Source organism: Pangasianodon hypophthalmus, chromosome 13 (genome assembly GCF_027358585.1).
Source record: "Pangasianodon hypophthalmus isolate fPanHyp1 chromosome 13, fPanHyp1.pri, whole genome shotgun sequence".
NCBI classification, from domain to species: domain Eukaryota; kingdom Metazoa; phylum Chordata; class Actinopteri; order Siluriformes; family Pangasiidae; genus Pangasianodon; species Pangasianodon hypophthalmus.
The window spans coordinates 21928683-21954018 of record NC_069722.1 but is presented as its reverse complement, the minus strand read 5'-3'; the positions used below and the strand labels follow the sequence as shown (position 1 = coordinate 21954018).

Here is a 25336-nt window from a genome sequence, read left to right as displayed (position 1 = left end):
GTCATTTGGGTGAGTTTTTTTTGTTTTTTTTTTCGTTTAGACTTGGATGGGAAACTGTTGTGCTTGTGATAATTCTGTTATAATGTACACATTTTTTCATTCAGAAGTTCAAATAGGACTTTGTACAAGGTGTTTTGTACAGGGATGTTGTTGATGTGTCTCACTGTGTGGGTAACGAGTGCAGTAATACACAGCTATTACATGTTTTCAGGTGAACTTATATTAAGAAATCACGCTAGAATATAAGCACATTAGGTAAGGAATAAAACACAACAGAGTGTGCAGTTACAGAAAAATAATCAGTGATGGGGTGGTGAGATGAAGCAGAGTTACTGCTGTCACGCCCAAGGTGAATATTTTAACAATATAAAAGCATGTGTGTTTTATTCCTCTTATTCCACATCAATTTGCTAAAGATTAAAATTTTTAAAAATTAATGAATTTGATTAATGTATTTATTAATTAACAACACATATGTTGTATCTATGTATCCATTAAATATGTACATTTAATATTGAGGAACATCTGTGAAACAAGTTCGTTTCTGTTATCTCTTACATTATAGCAGCTATCCTCTATCAGTCTGTCCCTAATGTGACTCTATTTTCTCTCTTGAAGTATTCAGTAGTCTTGATGGTGTATGGATTCAATAATCACTGATTGGAAGTCTTCAACAGCCAGCAATGGTTTTGTAAATGTTAATAATTTTTTGTTTTGTTTTGTTTGTGGTCTTCTGTGGGAATTTGACCAACAAATCCACTATAAGATATACATTTTATTTAGAGATTTACAAATGACTGCATTACTTTTTCTCATTTTCTTGATGACAGAAAAATTTGACATCACAAAATAGATTTCTGGATTATTTACTCCATCCTCTGATTGTTCTTATGCACAATAGCAATACAATACACTATGCATGAAACAGTGAACATACTGATACTGTTTCACTGCCCTTAAGAGTTTTCTGTATGAGGTGTTTTTGTACAGGGAAGTTGTTGATCTGTCTCACTGTGTGGATTACGAGCGCAGTAATACACAGCTGTGTCTTCTGTCTGCAGATTCTGTCCTCTCAGAGTCACCGTGTTGCTGGAGTCGTCTTTAGAAATACTGAACTTGTTTTTTAGAGAAACTTTATAACCACTTCCACCACCCCAAATGTGGTTTATCCACTCCAGAGTTTTCCCTGCAGGTTGTCGAATCCAAGCTGTCATGTAGCTGTTATCAGTTACAGAGTAGCCGGATACTTTACAGCTGAGGGTTAAAGAGTCTCCTGGCTTTAACATCACTGAGGTGACCTGAGTGAGTTCTACTGCACATTCCACATCTGAAAAAAAGACATGTCACAATTTCAGTCAAAAATGTATGTACAGTAGGTTATAAGTGCAATAATCTGCTATCAGCTCTGAGTTCATTACTGAAGTGAAACTCACAGGATGAAGCTGCCAGCAGCAGCAAAAATGGAAGGAACATCGTTTAACTAAAAGCAGTGCTAAATTCTCCAGAGCCCACAGTGACCGAGGCTGATATTTCTCTATATGTAGCTGTAAGTGGGGAAGGTTTGCATATGCATTTGCATATTGTTATGCTGGTCCATTCAAAACAGCCTGCTGGTTTCTGTCATCTACAGCTTTTAATAATCACAATGGAAATGTTTTTAGTTCTTAACTTGCTTTGTATTAATTAAAGACAGAACAATTAATTTAGATTTAGTACTGTAAATGATCATCACTCACTTGTCTCAAAAAAGTTTAGCTTGTTAAATAATCCTTAATAGACTTTATTATATGGGCATAGACGTCCATCAGTGTCAAACATTTGTCACAAAAAGACAACAGCAGTGGTTTGGGAGAGCACATAACATTTGAAGGAAATATTCCTTCATTCATCTACAATAAAGACTTTATCCTGGTCAGGGTTGCAGTGGATCTGGAGACTATTCTAGGAAACACTGGGAGTGATGCGGGAATACAGCCTGGATGGGACACCATTCTATCACAGGACACCATTCACACACACACATTCACATTGTATCCAATTTATCTACCAGTATGTCTTTAGACAGTGGGAGGAACACGGAGAACCCAGAGGAAACCAGCACTAACACAGGGAGTAGATGAAACTCCACACAGACAGTAACCCAATCTCAGGATCAAACCGATAACAGTTTGATCAGATAACAGATATGTCTTACTTGTTAGTCAGCGTTTATCAAAAGTAGACACCGGAATATGTTCTCGCAATAGTATCAGTCTTATTTAGGCTTATTAGGCTTATGATGATGAAAAACGGTAGTTTCATGTTAAAGAATAAAGTATTTGCTATTACACTATCAAAGTTAAAACTTCTCTACACCTCCTGTTCCTCCAGTGCAACAAATTCTTCCAGTCTTCTCCACTTTTCCACTTCTATCCAGTCAGGAAGTGAAACCCAGGAGACCATACAGGAGAGAGTTAAACACTGACCTTGTTCTAGTGAAACTCAGTATGTGCTAACTCAACATTAATGTCGAAGTGAATTAATCTGATTTTAACAATTGGCTCAGACAAATCCTTTATAAGATACACTCTTTTTATTTAGAGATCTAGAAACGACTGCACTATTTTTCTCTGGCTGTTCATTAATTACTTGATGTCAGAGAATAGATTTCTGGATTATTTACTTTAAGTTCCTTTTTTCCCCAAAATGCCTTTAGAGGAGAAACTAAAAGTAGTTATACTAATTACACATTGTCTAATCAAAGTATAAATTACTCAAAAGGACAGACAACAGAACTGCACTTTTAGTGTTTTGTTGGTTTGACCATAACCTTTTCTATTTACCATGTTTGTTATTTAGAGGAAACACACAGTGGAGGAATCAACGTGGACATTATGGATTTGAACCACTTAAAAATATAGAAATGCAGCTGTCTGTTCTTCTTTAATTGTGTGTAATAGTTTATCCTACATTATTCTCATTATACCATGGATGAGACCTCGTGATACAATGTATTACTCAACACTAATACTTTAATTGGCAAGCTTTTAATAGATATCAGAGTTGAGCCTGTCTCTGATCTAGTGTAGGAAATACTACAGAATGTATGTTAATGAAAGACTTTCACGATGGTGTTAATAATAAAAGGCAAATGCTGTTAAAGAAGCTACATTATATTATTCTATTTTATTAATGAGCTAAATCCTTGTTGAAATCATTCAAAGAAGCTGAATTATATTATTAAACCTTTTATTCCAACTGTTGATTAAATACTCTGTAAATGAAGGGATTAATAATGGTTCAAAAAGAACACTCTTTAAAAGAAGTTACTTTTTAATTTAAAATCAACTGTTTGTGTGTTTAAAAGTGACAGAAACTATTAAAACTTCATTCCACTGGATAAAAAGTAAAAGATGGTTTATTAGTTGCATTGTGAGGATGTCTCTAACATGTCTGAAAGTTTTTGTAAGGGGAATCCACTATTCTGTGTCACTGTGACTCTCTTGCGCAGTAATACACAGCTGTGTCTTCAGTTTGCAGATTCTGTCCTCGAATTGTTATTGTGTTAGTAGCAGTGTCTCTGGAGATGCTGAACTTATTTTTCAGTTTGTCACTGTAACCTGTACTCCCACTGCTATCAATGCGTCCAATCCACTCCAGAGCTTTTCCTGCAGGTTGTCGGATCCAACCTGTACCATAACTCGTAACTGAATATGAAACCTTGCAGGGGATGGAGAGACTCTGGCCTGGCTGAACTGTCATGGAAGCAGGCTGAGTCAGTTCCACACCATGCACATCTGTGGAGGAAAACACATGGTGATATCTCACACAATATCTGCTGCACATTTATTGTTATTGTAGTAAATGAATGAATGTGATAAAGCACTCACAGGAAGCAGCTGCCAGCAGGAGCAGTAGAGATGTAGAGAACATGGTGTGTGTTGTTTGTACTGGGGTCTTCTCTGTTCTCCAAAGTTTAACAGAGACCATCACATCACATAAATAGAGTGATATCCAGCCCTGACGCTTGTATTTGCTTATCTGCTGATGATGGGAGGAGAATGTATTTAAAATGTATTTAAATCATGAGGAGGAGATTCATCTTATGGAGGATATTTGGCTTTGTAATAGAACAGATCTGCTCTTCTAAGATAGAAACCTCTTTACCAACTTCTGTAATTCATATATCAATAACAGAGAGAATTGTACATATAGAGAAATTGGCAACAAGGATTAGATACTAAATTTAGGTGGATAATATATCTGAGGTGAGGATATTGGTATTATCTAACATGTTTTATAAAGGCCAAAATTAGGATTAGGGACAGTTAGCATTCATACTAGAGGTGTGTGTATTAAAGGTGTTATTTAATTCATCTCCTGCCCACTTCAGTGTGTATTTTTATTTGAACTTGATTGCAACATTGTCTAATACACTCAGTTGGCTCAATTTTCCACAATATAAACATATAAACTGAGAACACCTCTAATATTTTATAGGCGGTTTGATTTGCATGACAGTGTTTAGGATTTCACAAAGGTGCAACAGAGCTAAAGACAAACTACATTTCCTGCAAATTAAAAACATGTACACATTCACAAAATATAAGAACTACTATTATTTACTTACTAATTCATCAAACAGTGTGGATTATGCAGCCTGGTTTAATGAGACACTGATATAATAGATCTGTAATGTCTTAGTTTTTAAACAATGGTGTAAATAGATTTTATGGCTTTGATGGAAATCCCAGGAGGACATCAGTCCTCTCTCAGTCCTTTTAATCTCTCAGTCATTTTAACCTCAACATGTTGGGTAGATGGTGTGTAAGTAGAGAAAGAGCGCCTCTCAGAGGACATAATGAAAAGCTACTAGTGAAATTTTTTGAATGGATAGATTTTTCTATCCATCTATTATTTATTATGCTTTTATCTTGTCTATAATTATTTAATATTTATTTATGTATATAGGATGTGATGAATTTGTACCTTTTAAGTTTGATCTCAAAATAAACATCACACATACTGTATGTGGGGTTTAATTTTTGTACAGTCCTCTCACTGAGGTGTATAGCTGTGTGTCTTGCACACTAATAAACTAATAAATATGGAGCGTATGAAAGGTGAGTAAGGTGTGGAGAGACGTGTTTACTCACAGGACACAGAGGATATCAGAAGAAGAAGAGGCCAGCTCATGATTCCTCTGCTGTACTCGACCAAACACAGAGACTGCTGTGTACTTGCAGTGTATTTATATCTGTCTGAGGTTGGGGAGATTTGCATGCAGTATGGGTTATGGATTTTTAACAGTTATTATGGCAGTCTTTATACAGTACAGCATTTCTCCAAACATTTTATTCATTAAACTGTGTAGACAAGTTCTTAAAGGATCAAGTAAATTAATTACATTTGATGGAAATATATTTTCAGTGTAGCTTTTAAAGAAAAGAATAAATTAGGAAAAAAATTTGAGTCAAAATTTGAGTTTTTTCTTTTAAGAATTAATGTACTGTAATTAAATGTTTTATCATTTAATGTCTATGCTTTTAATTAATTTTCCATTCATGTTTGTCTTCAGCTTTAAGCACCAGCCAGAGATAATGAAAAGAAAAGGCAGGAATTTTGACTGTTAATGGAGTAAGACAAAAGGGGAAATAAAACTGAGCACTAAAATGAATGGATGTTGTTTATAATAAATGTGTCTGGGGTTCAGCTTCCTGCTGAGGGAATATTTACAGCTCATGAGGACGTGCTTGTGTAAGTTTTTGTACAGCTCTGGAGTCTGTTGTGTCAGTGTGAGTCTCCTGCACAGTAATAAACAGCCGTGTCTTCAGCTTTCAGACTCTTCACTTCTAGGTACAGCATGTTTTTATTGGTGTCTTTAGTGATGGAGAACTGGCCCTGCAGAGACTGAGAGAATGTTGTGCTAGAGCCAGTGTCAATGCGCGCGATCCACTCCAGTCCTTTTCCTGGTTTCTGACGGATCCAGTGCATGTAGTTGCTGCTCATTGAGAATCCGGAGACAGTACAGGACAGAGTGACTGACTCTCCAGGTCTCTTCACCACAGAAGCAGAGGAGGTCAGGGACTGTCCATAAGAATCTGGAAGAGAAGAGTAGAAGTAGGTATTGTTATGTTATAATGCTTATAATGACCGAATGGCTCAGTTCCCTAATAATCATCACATAAAAAACATAAACTTACATGAAATTAGTACAAATAAAATACAATGTCCTAAAATCATCCTTCTCTGAGTTCTGCTTCACCCAGATTTAAAGTGTATGGGAGTGTTATCTATCACAGAGCTCACTGGAAACTAGAAGAGCCAAGAACATGCTGTTTATACCCGACTCTATTTGAATAGGGAGTGTCCATGACCACTATGGATGTATTAAACCCACAACCACAGGCTGCTCAGTGTGTAGATGAGTGGATGATTATAAGGTTCTATGTAGAACCCTACAACACAATGTTTCACTATCAGAAAGGATTCCAAGCACCAAGAACCCTTAATATTTTAATGAACCCTTAAATCATTTTAATAAGAATATCTCTGAATGAAAAAAGTATGTGTTTATACACTGTAACATCATATATATTCATATTTCAAATAGAAAATTTTAAGTAGGGGTTTATTTGTATAAAATTAGACAATCAATCGTCTCGCTGATTTAAATATTCATGAATTTTCCATAAAATCAGGTTCCCCATAACAAACAGCCTTATCTACTGATCAACACTACACAGGTTGCTAATATGTGATATGTAATTGTGTTTAATCTGAGTGTCATGGTGCTGGATGCAGTCATAGCAGAATGTGAAGAGAGAGAGAGAGATTGCCTAAATGTGCAGATAGCAACAGATTGAGATGGTTGAGTTTGTACAGACTGCCCTCTAGAGGCACAAAGGTCCAGTTTTCAAAATATCCACATCTAGAATGAGTCATTTTAAAGAAAAAGATTAAAATGTTCTTGCTGTCAATAATAATTTCTCACATGGAGCGGCGATGCAAATTAAGAAAGTATGAATTCCTAATTGGAGCATTTGTATCACCACGTATTTGTTTAAAAGAGAGAAAGCACTCAGATACAGTATCAGTGGTAAATGAAGTCATTTATAACCGTGTCTTTATGATGGAGTTTGTTCTTCACTCTCTGTGAAGTGTGCTTCTCTAATGTCATTTAAAGAGCAAAATAAAGAAGCTTCACAGAAATTTAAATATATTAAATACACTTAGACCACAGTACTGTTGAATTCTCGAATCTGATTAGACAGAATGTGTTAATTAACAACTTACACAAGACTTGTATTGTAGACATTCCACATAAACAGATTTTAAATATAGAGGAAAGTCATAGAGTTCAGTATTAGTCTCAATGTTTCCTTAGTTCTAATACACTGATGATGAAACTATGAGGGTCAGTTTGTGACTACAGCATGCATGTGTTTTTGTATTGACAGCTAAGCAGAAGCATCAGTGTGTGTAGCGGGCGCAGTAATACACAGCTGTGTCTTCTGTCTGCAGATTCTGTCCTCTCAGAGTCACCGTGCTGCTGGAGCCGTCTTTAGAAATACTGAACTTGTTTTTTAGAGACTCTTTATTATAAATATTTCCACCACCCCAAATGTGGTTTATCCACTCCAGAGTTTTGCCTGCAGGTTGTCGAATCCAAGCTGTGGCGTAGCTGTTATCAGTTACAGAGTAGCCGGATACTTTACAGCTGAGGGTTAAAGAGTCTCCTGGCTTTAACATCACTGAGGTGACCTGAGTGAGTTCTACTGCACATTCCACATCTGAAAAAAAGACATGTCACAATTTCAGTCAAAAATGTATGTACAGTAGGTTATAACTGCAATAATATTCTATCAGCTCTGAGTTCATTACTGAAGTGAAACTCACAGGATGAAGCTGCCAGCAGCAGCAAAAATGGAAGGAACATCGTTTAACTAAAAGCAGTGCTAAATTCTCCAGAGCCCACAGTGACCGAGGCTGATATTTCTCTATATGTAGCTGTAAGTGGGGAAGGTTTGCATATGCATTTGCATATTGTTATGCTGGTCCATTCAAAACAGCCTGCTGGTTTCTGTCTTCTACAGCTTTTAATAATCACAATGGAAATGTTTTTTAGTTCTTAACTTGCTTTGTATTAATTAAAGACAGAACAATTAATTTAGATTTAGTACTGTAAATGATCATCACTCACTTGTCTCAAACAAGTTTAGCTTGTTAAATAATCCTTAATAGACTTTATTATATGGGCATAGACGTCCATCAATGTCAAACATTTGTCACTAAAAGACAACAGCAGTGGTTTGGGAGAGCACATAACATTTGAAGGAAATATTCCTTCATTCATCTACACTAAAGACTTTATCCTGGTCAGGGTTGCAGTGGATCTGGAGACTATTCTAGGAAATACTGGGAGTGAAGCAGGAATACAACCTGGATGGGACACCATTCTATCACAGGAAACTATTCACGCATTCACATTGTATCCAGTTTATCTACCAGTATGTTTTTAGAAAGTGGGAGGAACACGGAGAACCCAGAGGAAACCAGCACTAACACAGGGAGTAAATGAAACTCCACACAGACAGTATTTAAAATATATTTAAATCATGAGGGGGAGATTCATCTTATGGCAGATATTTGGCTTTTTAATTAAACAGAAGCCTCTTTAATATATATTATAATTTTCAATAAAATATTAAAGTGTCAGTGAAATTCGCAACAAGGATGAAATACTACATTTAGGCTGATAATTATTATCTGTGCTTGAGGATATTGGGATCATGATAATGGAAAAATTCTACCTCTCATAAAAGTCAAAATGCTCCAACACTTTCTCACAAATGATCACACAAACTCTAATTTGTTGAGGTGATTATTGTTGGCTAAAGCTACTACACTATTATAATTATAATTATGCTGCACATTATACACAAGATTATAATTGTGTGTATAATGTCCAGCAATGTTAGAGATGTAGAATTATGGTTTAAAATCTACACTACAATCTATTAAAAAAACTAACTTGAAGCTCTTTTTTGTCATTTAGGAGATTAATAATTTTTTTTTAGTTAGACTTGGATAGATACGTGTTGTGTCTTGTGGACATCCTGTTATAATTTGCACTGTATGAGGTGTTTTTGTACAGGGATGTTGTTGTTCTGTCTCACTGTGTAGGTAACGAGCGCAATAATACACAGCTGTGTCTTCAGTCTGCATCTTCTGCCCTGTTAATGTTACTGTGCTGCTGGACGTGTCTCTGGAAACCTGAAACCTGCTTTTCAGTTTCTCACTGTAGTAAGTGCTACCACCACCACATATATATCCGATCCACTCCAGAGTTTGTCCTGCAGGTTGTCGTATCCAGCCTGTACAGTAGCTGCTATCAGTTAATGAATATCCAGATACTTTACAGGTCATAGTCATTGACTGACCAGGGGTTAATACTGTGGATCCGGTCTGGATCAGCTCAACACAGTGAACACCTGTTAAAGAAAAGTTATTTTAATGTTGTAAAAGCAAAAAGCTATAAGTAACCAAAACTGGATTATATGTCAAATGGAAAAACACTTACAGTGTACGGCTGCCAGCAGCAGCAGCAGTAGGGATGTAGAGATCATGGTGTGTGTTGAAGCAGAAGAAGTAAAAGCTCTTGGTCTTCATTGCTTAAATATATAACAGGGAAGGACATTTGCATAGACACACTCCTTATCTTAGGGGAAATGTTATGGATTATTCTATATGAGAAAATCTCTCCATCTCTCTAACAAATATGTTCACAATTTGGAACATTGTGTCTTATCTATTTTTAGACATATCTATCAGTCCTGTTTGCATTTATATTTTACTAAGTAAGAAGCTTAAGACAGTTGTTACTGAGTGAGTTTATGCAATATAAAGTGTTTTCAGGTGAATTTATATTAAGAAAACACACACAGCAATTTGCCAGCTATTTTTATTCATCAACAACAGGAAATTCTATTCTTATTCATTATTTTTTATGTTTAATTTGGAACCTTACATTATAACGTCATGTTACTGAGAAACCTCACACAACAGAAGGATGTAGTTCCATAATACACAACTACGTCTTCAGTTTCTGTCCTTATACTGTTTTAATTTGTCCAACCTGTGCTGTGGCTTCTCCTCCATACTGATATCAGATGAAGTGATGAGACCATATGAGCAACCTTACTTTATCATCAATGACTGAAAGAAAGAACAGACACTTCCACAGCGTCTTCAGAACAGTCTTTGTCTAACAGCTCTTTATACTGTTTCTAGTGAGAAGTTAAAGTGGAACCAGTTAACAGATATGTCTTACTTGTTAGTCAGCGTTTATCAAAAGTAGACACCAGAATATGTTCTCGCAATAGTATCAGTCTCATGTCCTCATCTCAAGATTACAGAGAAACTTCTAGAAGAAAACACACACCTGAAATTAGAAGACAAATATATGGTTACATGAATTCAGCTTATGATGATGAAAAACAGTAGTTTGATGTTAAAGAATAAAGTATTTGCTATTACACTATCAAAGTTAAAACTTCTCTACACCTCCTGTTCCTCCAGTGCAACAAATTCTTCCAGTCTTCTCCACTTTTCCACTTCTATCCAGTCAGGAAGTGAAACCCAGGAGACCGTACAGGAGAGAGTTAAACACTGACCTTGTTCTAGTGAAACTCAGTATGTGCTGACTCAGCATTAATGTAGTGTCCTACAAAGACATCCATCCATCAGAGTGACGCTCCAAAGCAATAAGGCAACGATTCATTTTCAATAGTCTTGATGGTGCATGTGTTCAATAATCACTGACTGAAAGCCTTCAACAGTCTTGAAACCTGGGTTAAAGTTTTTGTAAAGAGCTAAATCCCTGTTGAAAAAGCATTCATTCTACATTCATTAGATATAATGAGAATTGAATTAATAAATTTTAAAACCTTATTTAAACATTGCTGCTAAAAATCTCTCATTAAAATGGAAGAGAGTTTTGGTCTGTGACGTCATGATGGAATAAACGTGTCATGATGATGTAACAGAGGGGAACAGCAACTAAACCTTCAACACAACAACATGATCATCTACTGTGTTACTGTGAAACACTCAAATCCAGCAGAGGTTTAAGATCATCCTGCTGATGACGGAGATAAAAGAGGGTAGGAAGTGTATTTTTTCTGTTCTTTTTGTTCTTATTAATTTTTCATTAATTTTGCTTTTTAAATTGTTACATATTGGGAGTAAATCTAGTTAAGAAGAAACCACAAAAAAATCATAAATCATGCAAATAGTGAAAGAAAAAAAGACAAAATCCAGATGTGTTTCTGATAATGAGTGATACTGAAAGAGTCTCATGAGAATGCAGTTTGTGGAGTCACTTTTTTTTGCACTGTATTTGTTGAGCTCTGCTGCCTCCTTCAGCTGTTTTAAATATTGCACCTCAAACCATGAGAACAGACTGTGTGTTAAACACAACACACTGCTGGAAACATGCTGTATTATTCCTGAATCCACTGATTAAACATTTATTCCTACTGCTGGTTAAATATTCCGTAAAACGGAGGGATTAATAATGGTTCAAAATGAACAATGTTTCAAATATATATATAAATATACATTTTATTTAAAAATGACTGCATTTAAAAATAACAATTATTAAATTATAACACAAGCTATTACAACTTCATTCCAATGAAAGAAAGTAAGTGTGAGTGAGATGGTTTATTAGTTGCATTGAGAGGATGTCTCTAACATGTCTCAAAGTTTTTGTAAGGGGAATCCACTATTCTGTGTCACTGTGACTCTCTTGCGCAGTAATACACAGCTGTGTCTTCAGTCTGCAGATTCTGTCCTCGAATTGTTATTGTGTTAGTAGCAGTGTCTCTGGAGATGCTGAACTTGTTTTTCAGTTTGTCACTGTAATATGTACTCCCATCGCTATTGATGTATCCAATCCACTCCAGAGCTTTTCCTGCAGGTTGTCGGATCCAACCTGTACTATAACTCGTAAGTGAATATGAGACCTTGCAGGGGATGGAGAGACTCTGGCCTGGCTGGACTGTCATGGAAGCAGGCTGAGTCAGTTCCACACCATGCACATCTGTGGAGGAAAACACATGGTGATATCTCACACAATATCTGCTGCACATTTATTGTTATTGTAGTAAATGAATGAATGTGATAAAGCACTCACAGGAAGCAGCTGCCAGCAGGAGCAGTAGAGATGTAGAGAACATGGTGTGTGTTGTTTGTACTGGGGTCTTCTCTGTTCTCCAAAGTTTAACAGAGACCATCACATCACATAAATAGAGTGATATCCAGCCCTGACGCTTGGATTTGCTTATCTGCTGATGAGGAGACTGTATTTAAAATGTATTTAAATCATGAGGAGGAGATTCATCTTATGGAGATTATGTGGCTTTATAATAGAACAGATCTAGTCTTCTATGATAGAAACCTCTTTATCAACTTTTGATATTCATATATCAATAACAGAGGGAATTGTTTATATAGAGAAATTGGCAACAAGGATTAGATACTATATTTAGTTGGATAATGTATCTGAGGTGAGGATATTGGTATTATCTAACATGTTTTATAAAGGCCAAAATTAGGGTTAGGACCGGCTATCATTTATACTAGAGGTGTGTGTTTGGGACTGTTTTTTTTTTTTAATTCCTCTCCTGCCCACTTCAGTGTGTATTTTTGTTTGAACTTGATTGCAACATTGTCTAGTACACTCAGTTGGGTCAATTTCCCACAATGTTAACATATAAACTGAGAACACCTCTAATATTTTATAGAGGGTTTGACAGTGTTTAGGATTTCACATCAAAACAGTGTGGATTATGCAGCCTGGTTTAATGAGACACTGATATAATAGATCTGATATAACAGACTCTGACTTGCAACCCGAAGGTGAACCTGAAGGTTGTGGGTTCGAGTCTCGGGTCCGGCAGGGATTGTAGGTGGGGGGAGTGAATAACCAGCGCTCTCTCCCACCTTCAATACCACGACTGAGGTGAGACCCTTGAGCAAGGAACCGAACCCCCAACTGCTCCCCGGGCGCAGCAGCAAAAAAGGCTGCCCACTGCTCCGGGTATGTGTTCACGGTGTGTGTGTTTGTGTTCACTACTGTGTGTGTGCACTTGGATGGGTTAAATGCAGAGCACAAATTCCTAGTATGGGTCACCATACTTGGCCACAAGTCACTTCACTTCACTTCACTTCACTTCACTGTAATGTCTTAGTTTTTAAACAATGTGTAAATAGATTTTATGGCTTTGATGGAAATCCCAGGAGGACATCAGTCCTCTCTCAGTCCTTTTAATCTCTCAGTCATTTTAACCTCAACATGTTGGGTAGATGGTGTGTAAGAAGAGAAAGAGCGCCTCTCAGAGGACATAATGAAAAGCTACTAGTGAAATGTTATGGATTGATAGATTTTTCTATCCTTCTATTATTTATGATGCTTTCATCTTGTCTATAATCATTTAATATTTATTTATGTATATTGGATGTGATGGACTTCCATAAATTGTACCTTTTAAGTTTCAACTCAAAATAAACATCACACATATGTGAGGTTTAACCTCAGCAGGAGACGAGGTCAGACTGATGCCATGCACATCTGAGAAGAGGAGAGCGGTAAAACATACAGAAGCTATTAAACACACTTCACTTCAACTCAGACTGAAATATGGAGCGTATAAAAGGTGAGTAAGGTGTGGAGAGACGTGTTTACTCACAGGACACAGAGGATATCAGAAGAAGAAAAGGCCAGCTCATGATTCCTCTGCTGTACTCGACCAAACACAGAGACTGCTGTGTACTTGCAGTGTATTTATATCTGTCTGAGGTTGGGGAGATTTGCATGTAGTATGGGTTATGGATTTTTAACAGTTATTATGGCAGTCTTTCTACAGTACAGCATTTCTCCAAACATTTTATTCATTAAACTGTGTAGACAAGTTCTTAAAGGATCAAGTAAATGAATTACATTTAATGGAAATATATTTTCAGTGTTGCTTTTGAGGAAAAGAATAAATTAGGAAAAATATTTCCGAGTTACAATTTGAGTTTTTTTTTTTTTATTTTAGAAGTAATATTAAATGATAAAACCTTTAATTATATGTCTTTGCTTTTTACTTAATTTTGCTTTTATGTTTGTCTTCAGCTTTAAGAACCAGCCAGAGATAATGAAAAGAAAAGGCAGAGAATTTTACAGAGGAATTTTGACTGTTAATGGAGTAAGACAAAAGGGGAAATAAAACTGAGCACTAAAATGAATGGATGTTGTTTATAATAAATGTGTCTGGGGTTCAGCTTCCTGCTGAGGGAATATTTACAGCTCATGAGGACGTGCTTGTGTAAGTTTTTGTACAGCTCTGGAGTCTGTTGTGTCAGTGTGAGTGTCGTGCACAGTAATAAACAGCCGGGTCTTCAGCTTTCAGACTCTTCACTTCTAGGTACAGCATGTTTTTATTGGTGTCTTTAGTGATGGAGAACTGGCCCTGCAGAGACTGAGCGAATGTTGTGCTAGTGCCTCTGTCAATGCGCCCGATCCACTCCAGTCCTTTTCCTGGTTTCTGACGGATCCAGTGCATGTAGTAGCTGCTCAGTGAGAATCCGGAGACAGTACAGGACAGAGTGACTGACTCTCCAGGTCTCTTCACCACAGAAGCAGAGGAGGTCAGGGACTGTCCATAAGAATCTGGCAGAAAAAGATAAAAGCAAATTAATTAATAAAGAAATAATTATAATTTTCTGACAATCAAGAGAAAATGTTTGAGGTTCCTAGTAATAAACCTGATATCAGGAACTTACATGAAATTAACACCAATACAATACAATATCCTAAAATCATCCTTCTGCAATTTCTGCTCCACAGAGTAGTTATCAGAGAGTAAATGAATAACTAACACAGCCAAAAACATTCTTTATATACCCGACTCTATTTAAATAGGGTGTGTCGTGTCTATGACCACTCAGAGGCATTAAATTCTCAACCACAGGCTGTTCAGGGTCACACTCCACACTCCACTAGGGAGAGATGTGACACGGACAGAGCTGCAGGAGGACCAAGTTCAAGGCCAACGCTCTGTGAAGCCTGGAAGTAAACAAACTGCAATACTTATGAATTTTGTATTTGTTTTCTTGTCACTCAGTGTTTTTGACCAGTTTCTGTCTACTCTGTATTCTTCCCTAGTGTCCTTCATTCAGTTAAAGAGCCTAAATTGTTTTAAAACCTTGTGCTTTACATTTTATTACAGTTGTGTTCTGTACCGTCAGACACACTGAATGAGCTGATGATTAAAGTCTCTTAAACCACAGTGCTGTTGAATTCTCAGTTCTGATTGGTCAGAAGGTGTGGATTCATTTTCTAGAACAGCAGCTCTGGCAGTAGTGCTGGCTGCAAGGTTTATAACTGTATGGCACTCCACATAAACAGATTCATAAAAATGTGTGTAACTGTTGATATGGTGAGAATTTCTATGAAGAGATGTTTGTTTAGCATTCATGGAAGGAGTCTCCAGTGTCAGGACTTTGTATCAGTCAGAGGTAAAGCTGTAACTAAGTTTTCAGAAAGTCTTGAGAATGGAAGGCTTTGTGGTTTCTCAGTAACATAAGCTGCAACTTCATGAGAGAGAAAAAGAGAGAGGCTGGTGAGGGACCAACTGTTGATACTGCTATAACACAAGTCTTGAATTAATTTAAAAAATGTAGTTATTCCCAAAACAGTGTGATAGAGGAATAAAACACTTTGGGACGTGCTGTTATTGTTACAGGACAGTTCAGTGTGGAACCAGTTGCAGAGTGAAAAACCCCTGCTTGCTTAGAGATAAATGGGCAAGCAGAGTTTATATATAGATAAGATGAAGGTTTAGGGAAGGGTCTGGGTGTGTTTTGTGCACTTTTCAATTGTATCTTGTATCTTTGTCTTAGTTTCATTCTCTTTTCTTGGCCATGCCTTAAACATCTCTTGTCCCTCCTTTGTTCCATTTTCTTTCTGCTTTTCTTTGCAGTTTCTTTTCTAATCCTCTTTTATTCTTATCTCCTGTTTCTTTTTCCTTTTCCTCTAGCAAAGCCCTGACATACCATACCAGTCACCCCTCTACAAAGGTGTGACAAAGGGCTGTGTTGAAGGCTGGCCTTAAGTAACCTGCCTGGCAGCTGCAGGCAATCCAAGTTAATCAGCCTGGAGAATTCTGGGTAACTGAGTTCTCCCACATGGCCACTCTAACTGTGTTACTAACAGATAAATGCTTTTTGTTAAGTATTTTAGAGAAAGCTGTCATGTGGAGTGTCTTTCTACTTTTAATATTTGGAAAAAGGTTTTCCTTATAAATATGTTCTATAGTGACTAGGATAAAAAAAAAGATATGCTTCCATATTATGAAGGGGTTTGTGTACAGCTCTGCAACCTCATGTGTCTCTGTGCTTCTCTAGTGCTGTAATACACTGCAGTGTCTTCTGTCTTCACTCTGTTCATGTGCAGATACTCCTGCATCTTACTGTTGTTTCTGAAGATGGTGAAGCAGCCATTAATTCCAGCCCTTTTCCAGGCACATGTCTGACCCAAGCCATCCAAGAGCTACTAAAATCAAATCCAGAGGCTGTACAGGTCAGGGTGTGTGATTCACCAGCTTTGATGGTCACTGTATCTGCTTCAATCAGTGTCTGACTGCATGAATCTGAAATGCAAAAACATTCAGAGACAGGTCTTATACTTTTATAAATATAAATATATATACTTATATAAAAGCACATTTTTATGTTTAGAATAAATTTAATAAAGAGTGAAACCAAAAATGAATGCTCAGTGATGCAGCAACATCAGCTCAAAACTCTCCTCAGATGCATCTCAAGGAATAAAAATAGCACCTTCTCTAAATGAATACATTTCCTGAATATATCAGCATATGTGGTTTAAACATGGCCCTTAATCTGCATTAGAAATAGAGGTATAAAAACATTACAGAAATAGCCATTAAAGGGCAAATGTTTATAGCAAGACTCGAGCTGTGTTTTACAATTAAGCCTTTAAGAGCTATTTTGCCCCATTACCATATCTGCTTCTATAGCACAGAACTATACAGAAAGACATTAATGTTTTTTGATTAATTAATATGGTTACAGAAATAATGTAGACCACACATCATCTCTGACTCATTCTGATTGGATAAAGAATGAATGTAGTATGAAGATAAAAAGGAATAGCATTGCATTTATTTAATTATATTTTGTCTCACAAGACTCTGCAAAAGTAATGATATAAGCAACAACAAGCAATTATCTTCCTGGAGTTTAATCTGAGAGTCATGGTGCTGGATGCAGTCATAGCAGCCTGTGAAAAGAGACGGGGCCTAAAAGTGCAGATAGCAACAGACTGAGATGGTTGAGTTTGCACAGACTGCCCTCTAGAGGCACAAAGGTCCAGTTTTCAAAATACTCAGATCTAAAAGAAGTTATTTTAAAGCAACTTGTTAAAAAAAACTCAAATAGAACTAAAGTACTAAGTAAAAAAAGTAAGAATTATAATGTGAAGCATTTTGTATGACCAGGATCAAACCGAGGGCCCTGAAGCTGTGAGGTGGCAACATTACCCTCTGTACCATATATATATATATATTCAGAACTGACTCTGACCTAAGTAATCTTATACCAGCATAAATGTCCAGACAATGTTCACAATAAGCCACATGCAGTAAAAGTCAAAACATTTTGGTTCTTTGAGCTCCATGAATACACTGCTTATGAAAATGTGAGCTTGTCATGGTTTTTGTACTGATGTCTAAGGAGAAGTATCACTGTGTGTGTCGGGCGCAGTAATACACAGCTGTGTCTTCTGTCCTCACGCTGTTCATGTGCAGATACACCTGCAGCTTACTGTTGTCTCTGGAGATGGTAAAGCGGCCTTTAACTGCACTGGAGTAGTACATGCTACCACTGTCATATCTTATATTTGCAACAAATTCTAGTCCCTTTCCAGGAGCCTGTCTGATCCAAGCCATCCAGTAGCTACTAAAGTCCAATCCAGATGCTGTGCAGGTCAGTTTATGAGACTGATCAGGTTTGATGATGACTGATTCTGACTCGATCAGTGTCTGACTGCAGGAATCTGAAACAGAAGAATACACAAAGATAGGTGTTAAAGCAAAAAAAAAAAAAAAGAATGAATGAATGAAATAAAGAATTTTTTAAAAAAAATATGAAATAAATAATAATACTAACATTGAATGAAGATTGCTAGAGTAAAGTAACTCAAAACTCTGCCTAGTCCCATCTCAAAGAATTAAAATGATCACTGTTGCTGTAAATGAACACAAACTGCTGGTGTGTTGTTTAGCTGAATGTATATCAGCATAAATGGTTCAAATACAGGTTTTGGTTTGCATGGCACGCCCACTAGAGACATAAAACGATTCCCAGAGGAATAGCCATGAAGAGAAAAAGCTCACTGTAAGACTCCAGCTGTGTTTCATGCTGTCAAGCCCATAACTGCTCTTTACTCATTAGATATCATGTCCTTTTAGTACGTCACTGTGTATCACTGTAACACCCAGAAGAACATGAAGTTTTCAGATCACTGGTAATCACTGAACAACACAAATATTTCAGAAACTGTATCGAATAGAAACTGAATGTAGTTCCAGAAATAATGCAGGTCACAAAACATCACTGATTCATTCAGTCAGGAGCTCATGCCAATAACTTTTCTGTTCTTAAAGCTTCTTGAATGAGGATATAATTTAAAGCATTTAGAGTTATTTATTATTCTTTGCAGAGAAGTGTAATGAAAAACACAATAATACTATGATAATGTTCGCAACAAAGAGCGATTATCTTTCAGTTGTTTAATGTGAGTGAGATGATGCTGAATCATTGCAGTCTGTGAGGAGAGAGAAGCTGAATGTGTATTAATGAGCAGTTAGAGATGGTTTAGTTTACACAGACTGCCCTCTCAAGCCATAAAACTACAGTAACTAGGTCCTATATTCATAATAAACTGCTGTTGCATATTTCTGAAAAAATACACGAACACTTGGACCTTTATCACAAATAGCACAGAAGCAGAGGAGCTCAGTGACAGATTCAGTAAGGAATAAACCACTTGGGGGCATGCTGTTATAGGAAAATAATCAAGGGCAGGGTGGTGGGATGCTGTGTCACTTGAAGCGGTGTTATTATTCCCACTTAAAGTTATTTATTTTCCTACAGTAGCATGTGCTGAAGTGTTTTATTCCTCTAATACCTCTCTCTTATGTGTTGTGTAATAAATCAACATCAGAAATTAGTCATTAAGAAACAACATTTTTTTTGGCATCAGAGATATCATTTAATTTCAAAGCCAATTACTATGACTGCTATTCAAATTCAGTTATACAGTATGAAGTTACAAACTGCTTTCAAACATGTGAAGCAAGTGGAATGTTAACTGGACATTCAGATGCATTTCATTTAAAAAGATAAATAAGATGAATAATATATTATTAATAATAACTATGAACTGAGTAAACTTTTGTATTAGTTTTTGTTAAATGATTAAATGATCTAAATGTTTGGGTTGAAGTGTCTGTAATGTGGGGATTAGTTAATCAGTTAAATGTGCTTATTATTTAAATACAGAACTGAATTGTGATGAAGATGATGTTTTTGTGCAGCGCTGCAGCTTGTTGTGTCAGTGTGCAACACGAGCGCAGTAATACACAGCTGTGTCTTCAGTCTGCATGTTCTGTCCCTGTAAGGTCACAGTGTTACTGGAAGTGTCTCGAGAGATGACAAACTTGTCTTTAAGGGAATCTTTCTGACGAATATCCCCATCGTAGAAAATTAAATTGATCCATTCCAGAGCTTTTCCTGCAGGTTGTCGAATCCAAGCTGTTCCACGGTGGCTGCTGCTATCAGTGATAGAAGCTCCAGACACTCTACAGGTGATGGTTAAAGTCTCTCCTGGCTTTATAAGCACTGAGTCTGGCTGGATGAGCTCAGTAGCACAGAACACATCTGTGAAAAGAGAAAAAGAAAAGGTTGACATGTTGAACTGAAAGGATCAGATGAACTAATAAAGCTTAAATCCAAACACTCACAGGGGGCGAGAGCCAGCAGCAGCAGTGGAGCTGAAGCAAACATGTTTGTGTTGAAGGAGGACTAATGAGAAGCGCTTCCTCTCTAGATAAGCACGGTGCTAATATTACAAGAGGAGATGGAGATTTGCATAAATATTCCAGAGAAGCTGTGTTGAGTGCAGCTCTGCAGCTGTTCATCACAGTCTCTTCCCATTTTGTCTCTATTTAACATCATTATAACTAATAATATGAATGTTTTGTGTTAAATTATTTAATTTGTTTTTATATTTACACAAATAAATAATGTAATTATTTCTTATTATTATATTTATAGTCAAAATTACACTGAATCTTTGCCATAATACATAAAAATAATAATAATTAGAAAAACAATCCTTTATGTCATTATCAGCTCTGTATCATGACGTACAGTGATTTCAGAACAGCGTGTAGCTAAATCTTTTTATTGGTGGCATTAAAACTGGGCTCAACATTTAACATTATAATCAAACTGTGCAATAGAAAATGCCCCAGTCAAATCATTTTCATTCTGGTATAGACTGCCCTCTACAGGCTTTAACTGATACAGAGAGGAATTGCTGATTTCATGTTGATGAGATTCTAGGTTAGATGTTCACATCCACCTTCTCAGTCACTACTGAAGACGTGTTACGGAGATCAAGTTTAGGGGGCGTGTCACTCTGTGGAATCACCTGACACCACTGTCACTGATAGGCTGCATGAATCTACAGTCTGGGCTGAACCAGATGTAATTGATAAATTCACAAATCCCAGAATCCATCTGAACAGCACACACCATATTTATCATCTGAATGAAATTTATAACATGTGAATATTTGAGCTTCACTTAAAATAAATGAAGCTGTAAGTGAATGTGAGGGTTTTGTACAGCACTGCAGCTGTTTGTGTCAGCGTGTTCCCCGAGCACAGTAATACACAGCTGTGTCTTCAGTCTTCAGGCTGCTCATGTGCAGATACACCTGCTTCTTGCTGTTGTCTCTGGAGATGGTGAATCTTCCCTGAACAGACTGAGAGTATAGTTTAGTGCTACCACTCGGAGCAGAAATGAATGAGGTCCACTCAAGGCCTTTTCCTTGAGCCTGTCTAATCCAGGATATATCTGCACTGCTATCACTAATCCCAGAGTAGGTACAGGTGAGTTGATGAGATCCTCCAGGTTTAATGACCACCGGCTCAGACTCGGTCAGTGTCTGACATCCGCAACCTGTCAAATACATTTAATCATTTCATAGTCCTACATAATCACACAATATATATCAGTATTACATGCATAAATAAGCTGTTACTCACGGGTTATGGTCAATAATGTCAAAATAAAACAGTAAATGATTTGTGGTTGCATGGCTCTTCCTGAAAAAAGTCTAAACTCAGTGGAAATAATGCAGCTGGAGTCTGTGCTTATAAAGGGAAAGTGTCATTTGCATGTCCAGCCCCTAGAGGAGTTATAGACTATAAGAAACATTCTGATATTCAGGTAAAACATGATCAGTTCAAGAAAAATGCGTTGTATATGGGAGGAAAAATGTAGGTCACTTGATATTAGTGATGCAAAAATATAGTTACATAAAATATTTTTCTGTCCATTGAGAATATGACTGGCTCATTCTGGGAGTGAAATCAAATGAAGTCGTGGTGTATAATTTTTGGAATTAAAAGTGTGCTGTGGATGTAACATGACCCTTCAAAGACTAAAAAGTTGTTTTAAATTGAGTCATATTTTCCATATTTAATGTTTTTTGTTTCTTTTTTTTCAAGCATGTATAATACAGTCTGGAGTTTATCTTTCCCTCTAGAGGCTCAGCGTGTGTATGTGAATGTGTAAAGCTTTCACATTGTATACTTGTTTCATAACTTTTGTTCAAACAAAAACTAAATACTTGTTTGGAACAAATACATATTTAATTTAATTACAGAGTAATTTAGAGAACTGGAACATGAAGCTCATTAAAGCTGTTAAAGCCAAACTTACAGTATACAGATACAGACATTATGTGTGATCAGAAATGATATCATCTGGCCTTTAGAGATTCTGAATGCTGCAGTAACACTTTATATCCTTAAAATTCAAGAAAACATTACAATGTATAATACAAATTTATTCATTCAAAGTCTCTGGTTTGTAATATAAACAAGTGTAAACAAGATGTAATTGAGCAGTTTATTAACCATAGTAAAAGAGACAGAATATATTCATCCTTTGCATAAATGACAACAGTAATGACTTGTTCAGTAAAATGCTGTGTGATTAAATGTGTGTGTGGTTTTTGTACAGCTGCTTCCTCAGCTTCAGTCACTGTGGCTTCTCGGGCGCAGTAATAAACCGCAGTGTCCTCTGTCCTCAGACTCTTGGCCTCTAAGTACTGTGTGCTTGCTGGGACGTCTTCTGTAAAGATGAGCTGGTTTTTCACAGACTCTGCATATGTTGCTTGATTTGAGCCAGCGTTCATCCTACCAATCCATTCCAGAGCTTTCCCTGGTTTCTGTCGTATCCAGTGTATGTTGTAGCTTGTCATTGAATATCCACTGATTTTACAAGAGATCTTCACAGTTTCTCCAGGTCTCTTTACCACAGCAGGAGACTGGTCCAGTCTGATCTCAGCACTGCAAAAACCTGCCAGATAAAACAATCAAAAATAATCATTAATGCATTCAATCATACACTCAGTGGAAAACATATAAAGAAGTCTCAGATACCTTGTGTTAACATGAGTATAAAAATGCACTGCTGAATGACGCTTAGCCCCATAATCAAACTCTGTGATGGTTGGAAGTTCTGTAATTCAGGTGAGTGATATGAGCTTTAGCTGAGCAACAAGCTGATTTTTATGCAGAGCAAATAATAAGAGGATGGATTTGCATAGACATCCTTTTACCCAATAGAGTCAGGTCTATAATATGAACATCCAGGGGCTGATTTTGCATGTGCCAAGGTTGAGAGCGATGTCACATTTTACAGTTCGCCAGTTCAGATTAGTGGCTGTTTTTAATAATTGGTGTACATGCAAGTAACCTTCAAAGTTCTTGTAGTTTAGGAATTTCCTTCACTTTAGAGATGATTGTTCATTATTAATGAACATATTTTATATAATGAATAAATAATGCTTTACTTCAATTAGCAACTGAACACTGTTTTATTTAACATGGGAATGCTTAATGTAAATGTTTAAATATGATTCGATGTTTTTAGGCAAAGTCTATATAGGTTATAATTTACATCTTGTCTGAATTGATATGTTGGGTGTGTTACTGCTGTTGTTATTTAGAGGATGCTTCTGCTCCTAGTTCTGAGAGATAATACTTGTGTCTTTTCTCATTTCAGAAAATGCTTCCTTTAAAAGCAAGTTTCGTGACTTTTACCTCAGTAGAAGTGAACCACTGCCCTCTACAGGAGCAAAAACATTTACACTTTGCTTCTGTTCTTGCAGATGTGTGTTTTGTACTGAGCTGAGTGTGTGGAGCTTCTATCACTGATACCAACATCCACTTTACACAGCTCAGATTCAGCAACCTGCAGAAAAGCTTTGGAATGGATTGATGTTGAGGCCAAAGATGAAAGATTATGTTGATGTGCTTTTATCTTTGAAATACAGAGGGGTCTTAGCCCTGCTAGCTCATTTATAGCAGGCGTCCCTGGGGACAAGTGTACTGCAGAGAGATGAACATGAACAGGGATGTTTTTTACAGGGCTGCAGTGAGTTTGTAGTGCTGTGTCTCTGGCGCAGTAATACACAGCCGTGTCCTCAGTCTGAAAGTTTTGTCCTCTTAAATAAACTGTGCTGCTGGATGTGTCCTGGCTGAAACTGATCTTGCTCTTCATTGTGTCTTTGAGATTAGTGCTACCACCATCACACAGATATCCGAGCCATTCCAGTGCTTTCCCAGCAGGTTGTCGTATCCAGTGAATACAATAACTCGACTCTGAGACTTTACAAGAGATGGAGAAGGACTCTCCAGGTTTCACGAGCACAGAGGCTGACTGAGTGAGCTCCACCTCGCCAACACCACCTGTGAATAACAGCAATAGAACATCATCAAATGTCTTCAAATCATTTTCACAACCAGATATCAAATCTAAACTCATTCAGCCAACATGGAGACTTACAGAATGCAGCTGTTAGCAGCAGCAGCACTGATGAGAACATCGTTGTTTGGTTAATTAACTGAAGTGAATTAAACTGCTCAGCTGCTCTCCTCCTCCTCACCACACACACACACACTCACCTCCTTAATGTAAGAGACACGAGTGGAGGATTTGCATAAAATGCATGATCAACTACTGCATGATCTTGAAGACTCAGGTTTACTAATTTATTCATTAACATTCTTTCTCTTTGAAAGCCCAGTCAATTCTTTTTAAAATTAGTCTGAAATAAACACAACACTAACGAATCTCTGTGATCAACTGATTAGACCATAACATTTTTATTTTGCGAAAATGCTAAATAGCTGAACAATCATCTAAAATGCACCTTTCTCACTTAAATAGTAGGTGCTGTGGTCAGAAGGTGTTAGTTACGTTTCTATAACAGCGGCTCTGACAGCTGTTCCAGCTGCAAGGTTTACAGAGAGACGCTTATTTTAATGTTATTGTACAATTTACACAGGGACTTATATAATGAAAACTCCACTTAAATTTATTAAAAAAACATGTAGCATTGTTGATTTGGTGAAGATTTGTGTGAGGAGTTGGGATGTAGGGATATGAATACATTATTTGGAATGAACAGATAATATGTTCTGAACAGATACTAATACAAATAGGAGGTTTGTTTTTAGGAATCCTGCAGGAAATCTGGTTGAGACTAGAGGTGTGTATTGGGACTGGGATGCCTATTAGTTTGTTGGTTGAGGAACTGTCAGAGCCACAATTCACACACCATGCTGAGAGTACTGGAGTTTCTACCTCCATGGGAGTTTTTTTTTAATTGATTTGTTGAGCTCTGCTGCCTCCTACTGTGTTTTGAAGTTATTGGACCTCAGCATGTGACAACAGACGGTGTGTTAAACACAATAAACTGTTGGAAACATGAATCCACTGATTAATCATTTATTTTTATTGTTGAATAAATATTCTGTAAAATGAAGGAATGAATAAAAATTAAAAATGACTTCTCTTGGAAGAACATCATTTTTATTGAATTATTTTATTGAAACTACAGTTTGTGTGTTTGACATGACACAAGATCTTAAAACTATTCTAAAAAAGAAAGTAAAAGTGTGAGTGAGATGGTTTATTAGTG

At 36.8% G+C, this 25336-nt stretch overlaps 6 gene segments (V, D, J or C); all 6 read right to left on the bottom strand.

The window, feature by feature from the left end:
- Positions 1 to 956: 956 nt before the first annotated feature.
- LOC128319766 (immunoglobulin heavy variable 3-53-like) lies at positions 957 to 1624 on the bottom strand. The segment is given in 2 exon segments: positions 957 to 1327; positions 1434 to 1624. Coding segments are annotated over 2 exon segments (411 nt in total).
- A 4145-nt stretch (positions 1625 to 5769) lies between these two features.
- LOC117598942 (Ig heavy chain V region 5A-like) lies at positions 5770 to 6234 on the bottom strand. The segment is given in 2 exon segments: positions 5770 to 6080; positions 6183 to 6234. Coding segments are annotated over 2 exon segments (351 nt in total).
- Positions 6235 to 7437: 1203 nt separating this feature from the next.
- Positions 7438 to 8380, bottom strand: LOC117598799 (immunoglobulin heavy variable 3-53-like). The segment is given in 2 exon segments: positions 7438 to 7772; positions 7879 to 8380. Coding segments are annotated over 2 exon segments (360 nt in total).
- Positions 8381 to 14159: 5779 nt separating this feature from the next.
- LOC117598787 (Ig heavy chain V region 914-like) lies at positions 14160 to 14882 on the bottom strand. The segment is given in 2 exon segments: positions 14160 to 14698; positions 14812 to 14882. Coding segments are annotated over 2 exon segments (351 nt in total).
- A 1872-nt stretch (positions 14883 to 16754) lies between these two features.
- LOC128319814 (immunoglobulin heavy variable 3-7-like) lies at positions 16755 to 18341 on the bottom strand. The segment is given in 2 exon segments: positions 16755 to 18106; positions 18220 to 18341. Coding segments are annotated over 2 exon segments (366 nt in total).
- A 1215-nt stretch (positions 18342 to 19556) lies between these two features.
- On the bottom strand, positions 19557 to 20188 carry LOC128319812 (immunoglobulin heavy variable 2-26-like). The segment is given in 2 exon segments: positions 19557 to 19992; positions 20076 to 20188. Coding segments are annotated over 2 exon segments (369 nt in total).
- Between the last annotated feature and the right edge of the window lie 5148 nt (positions 20189 to 25336).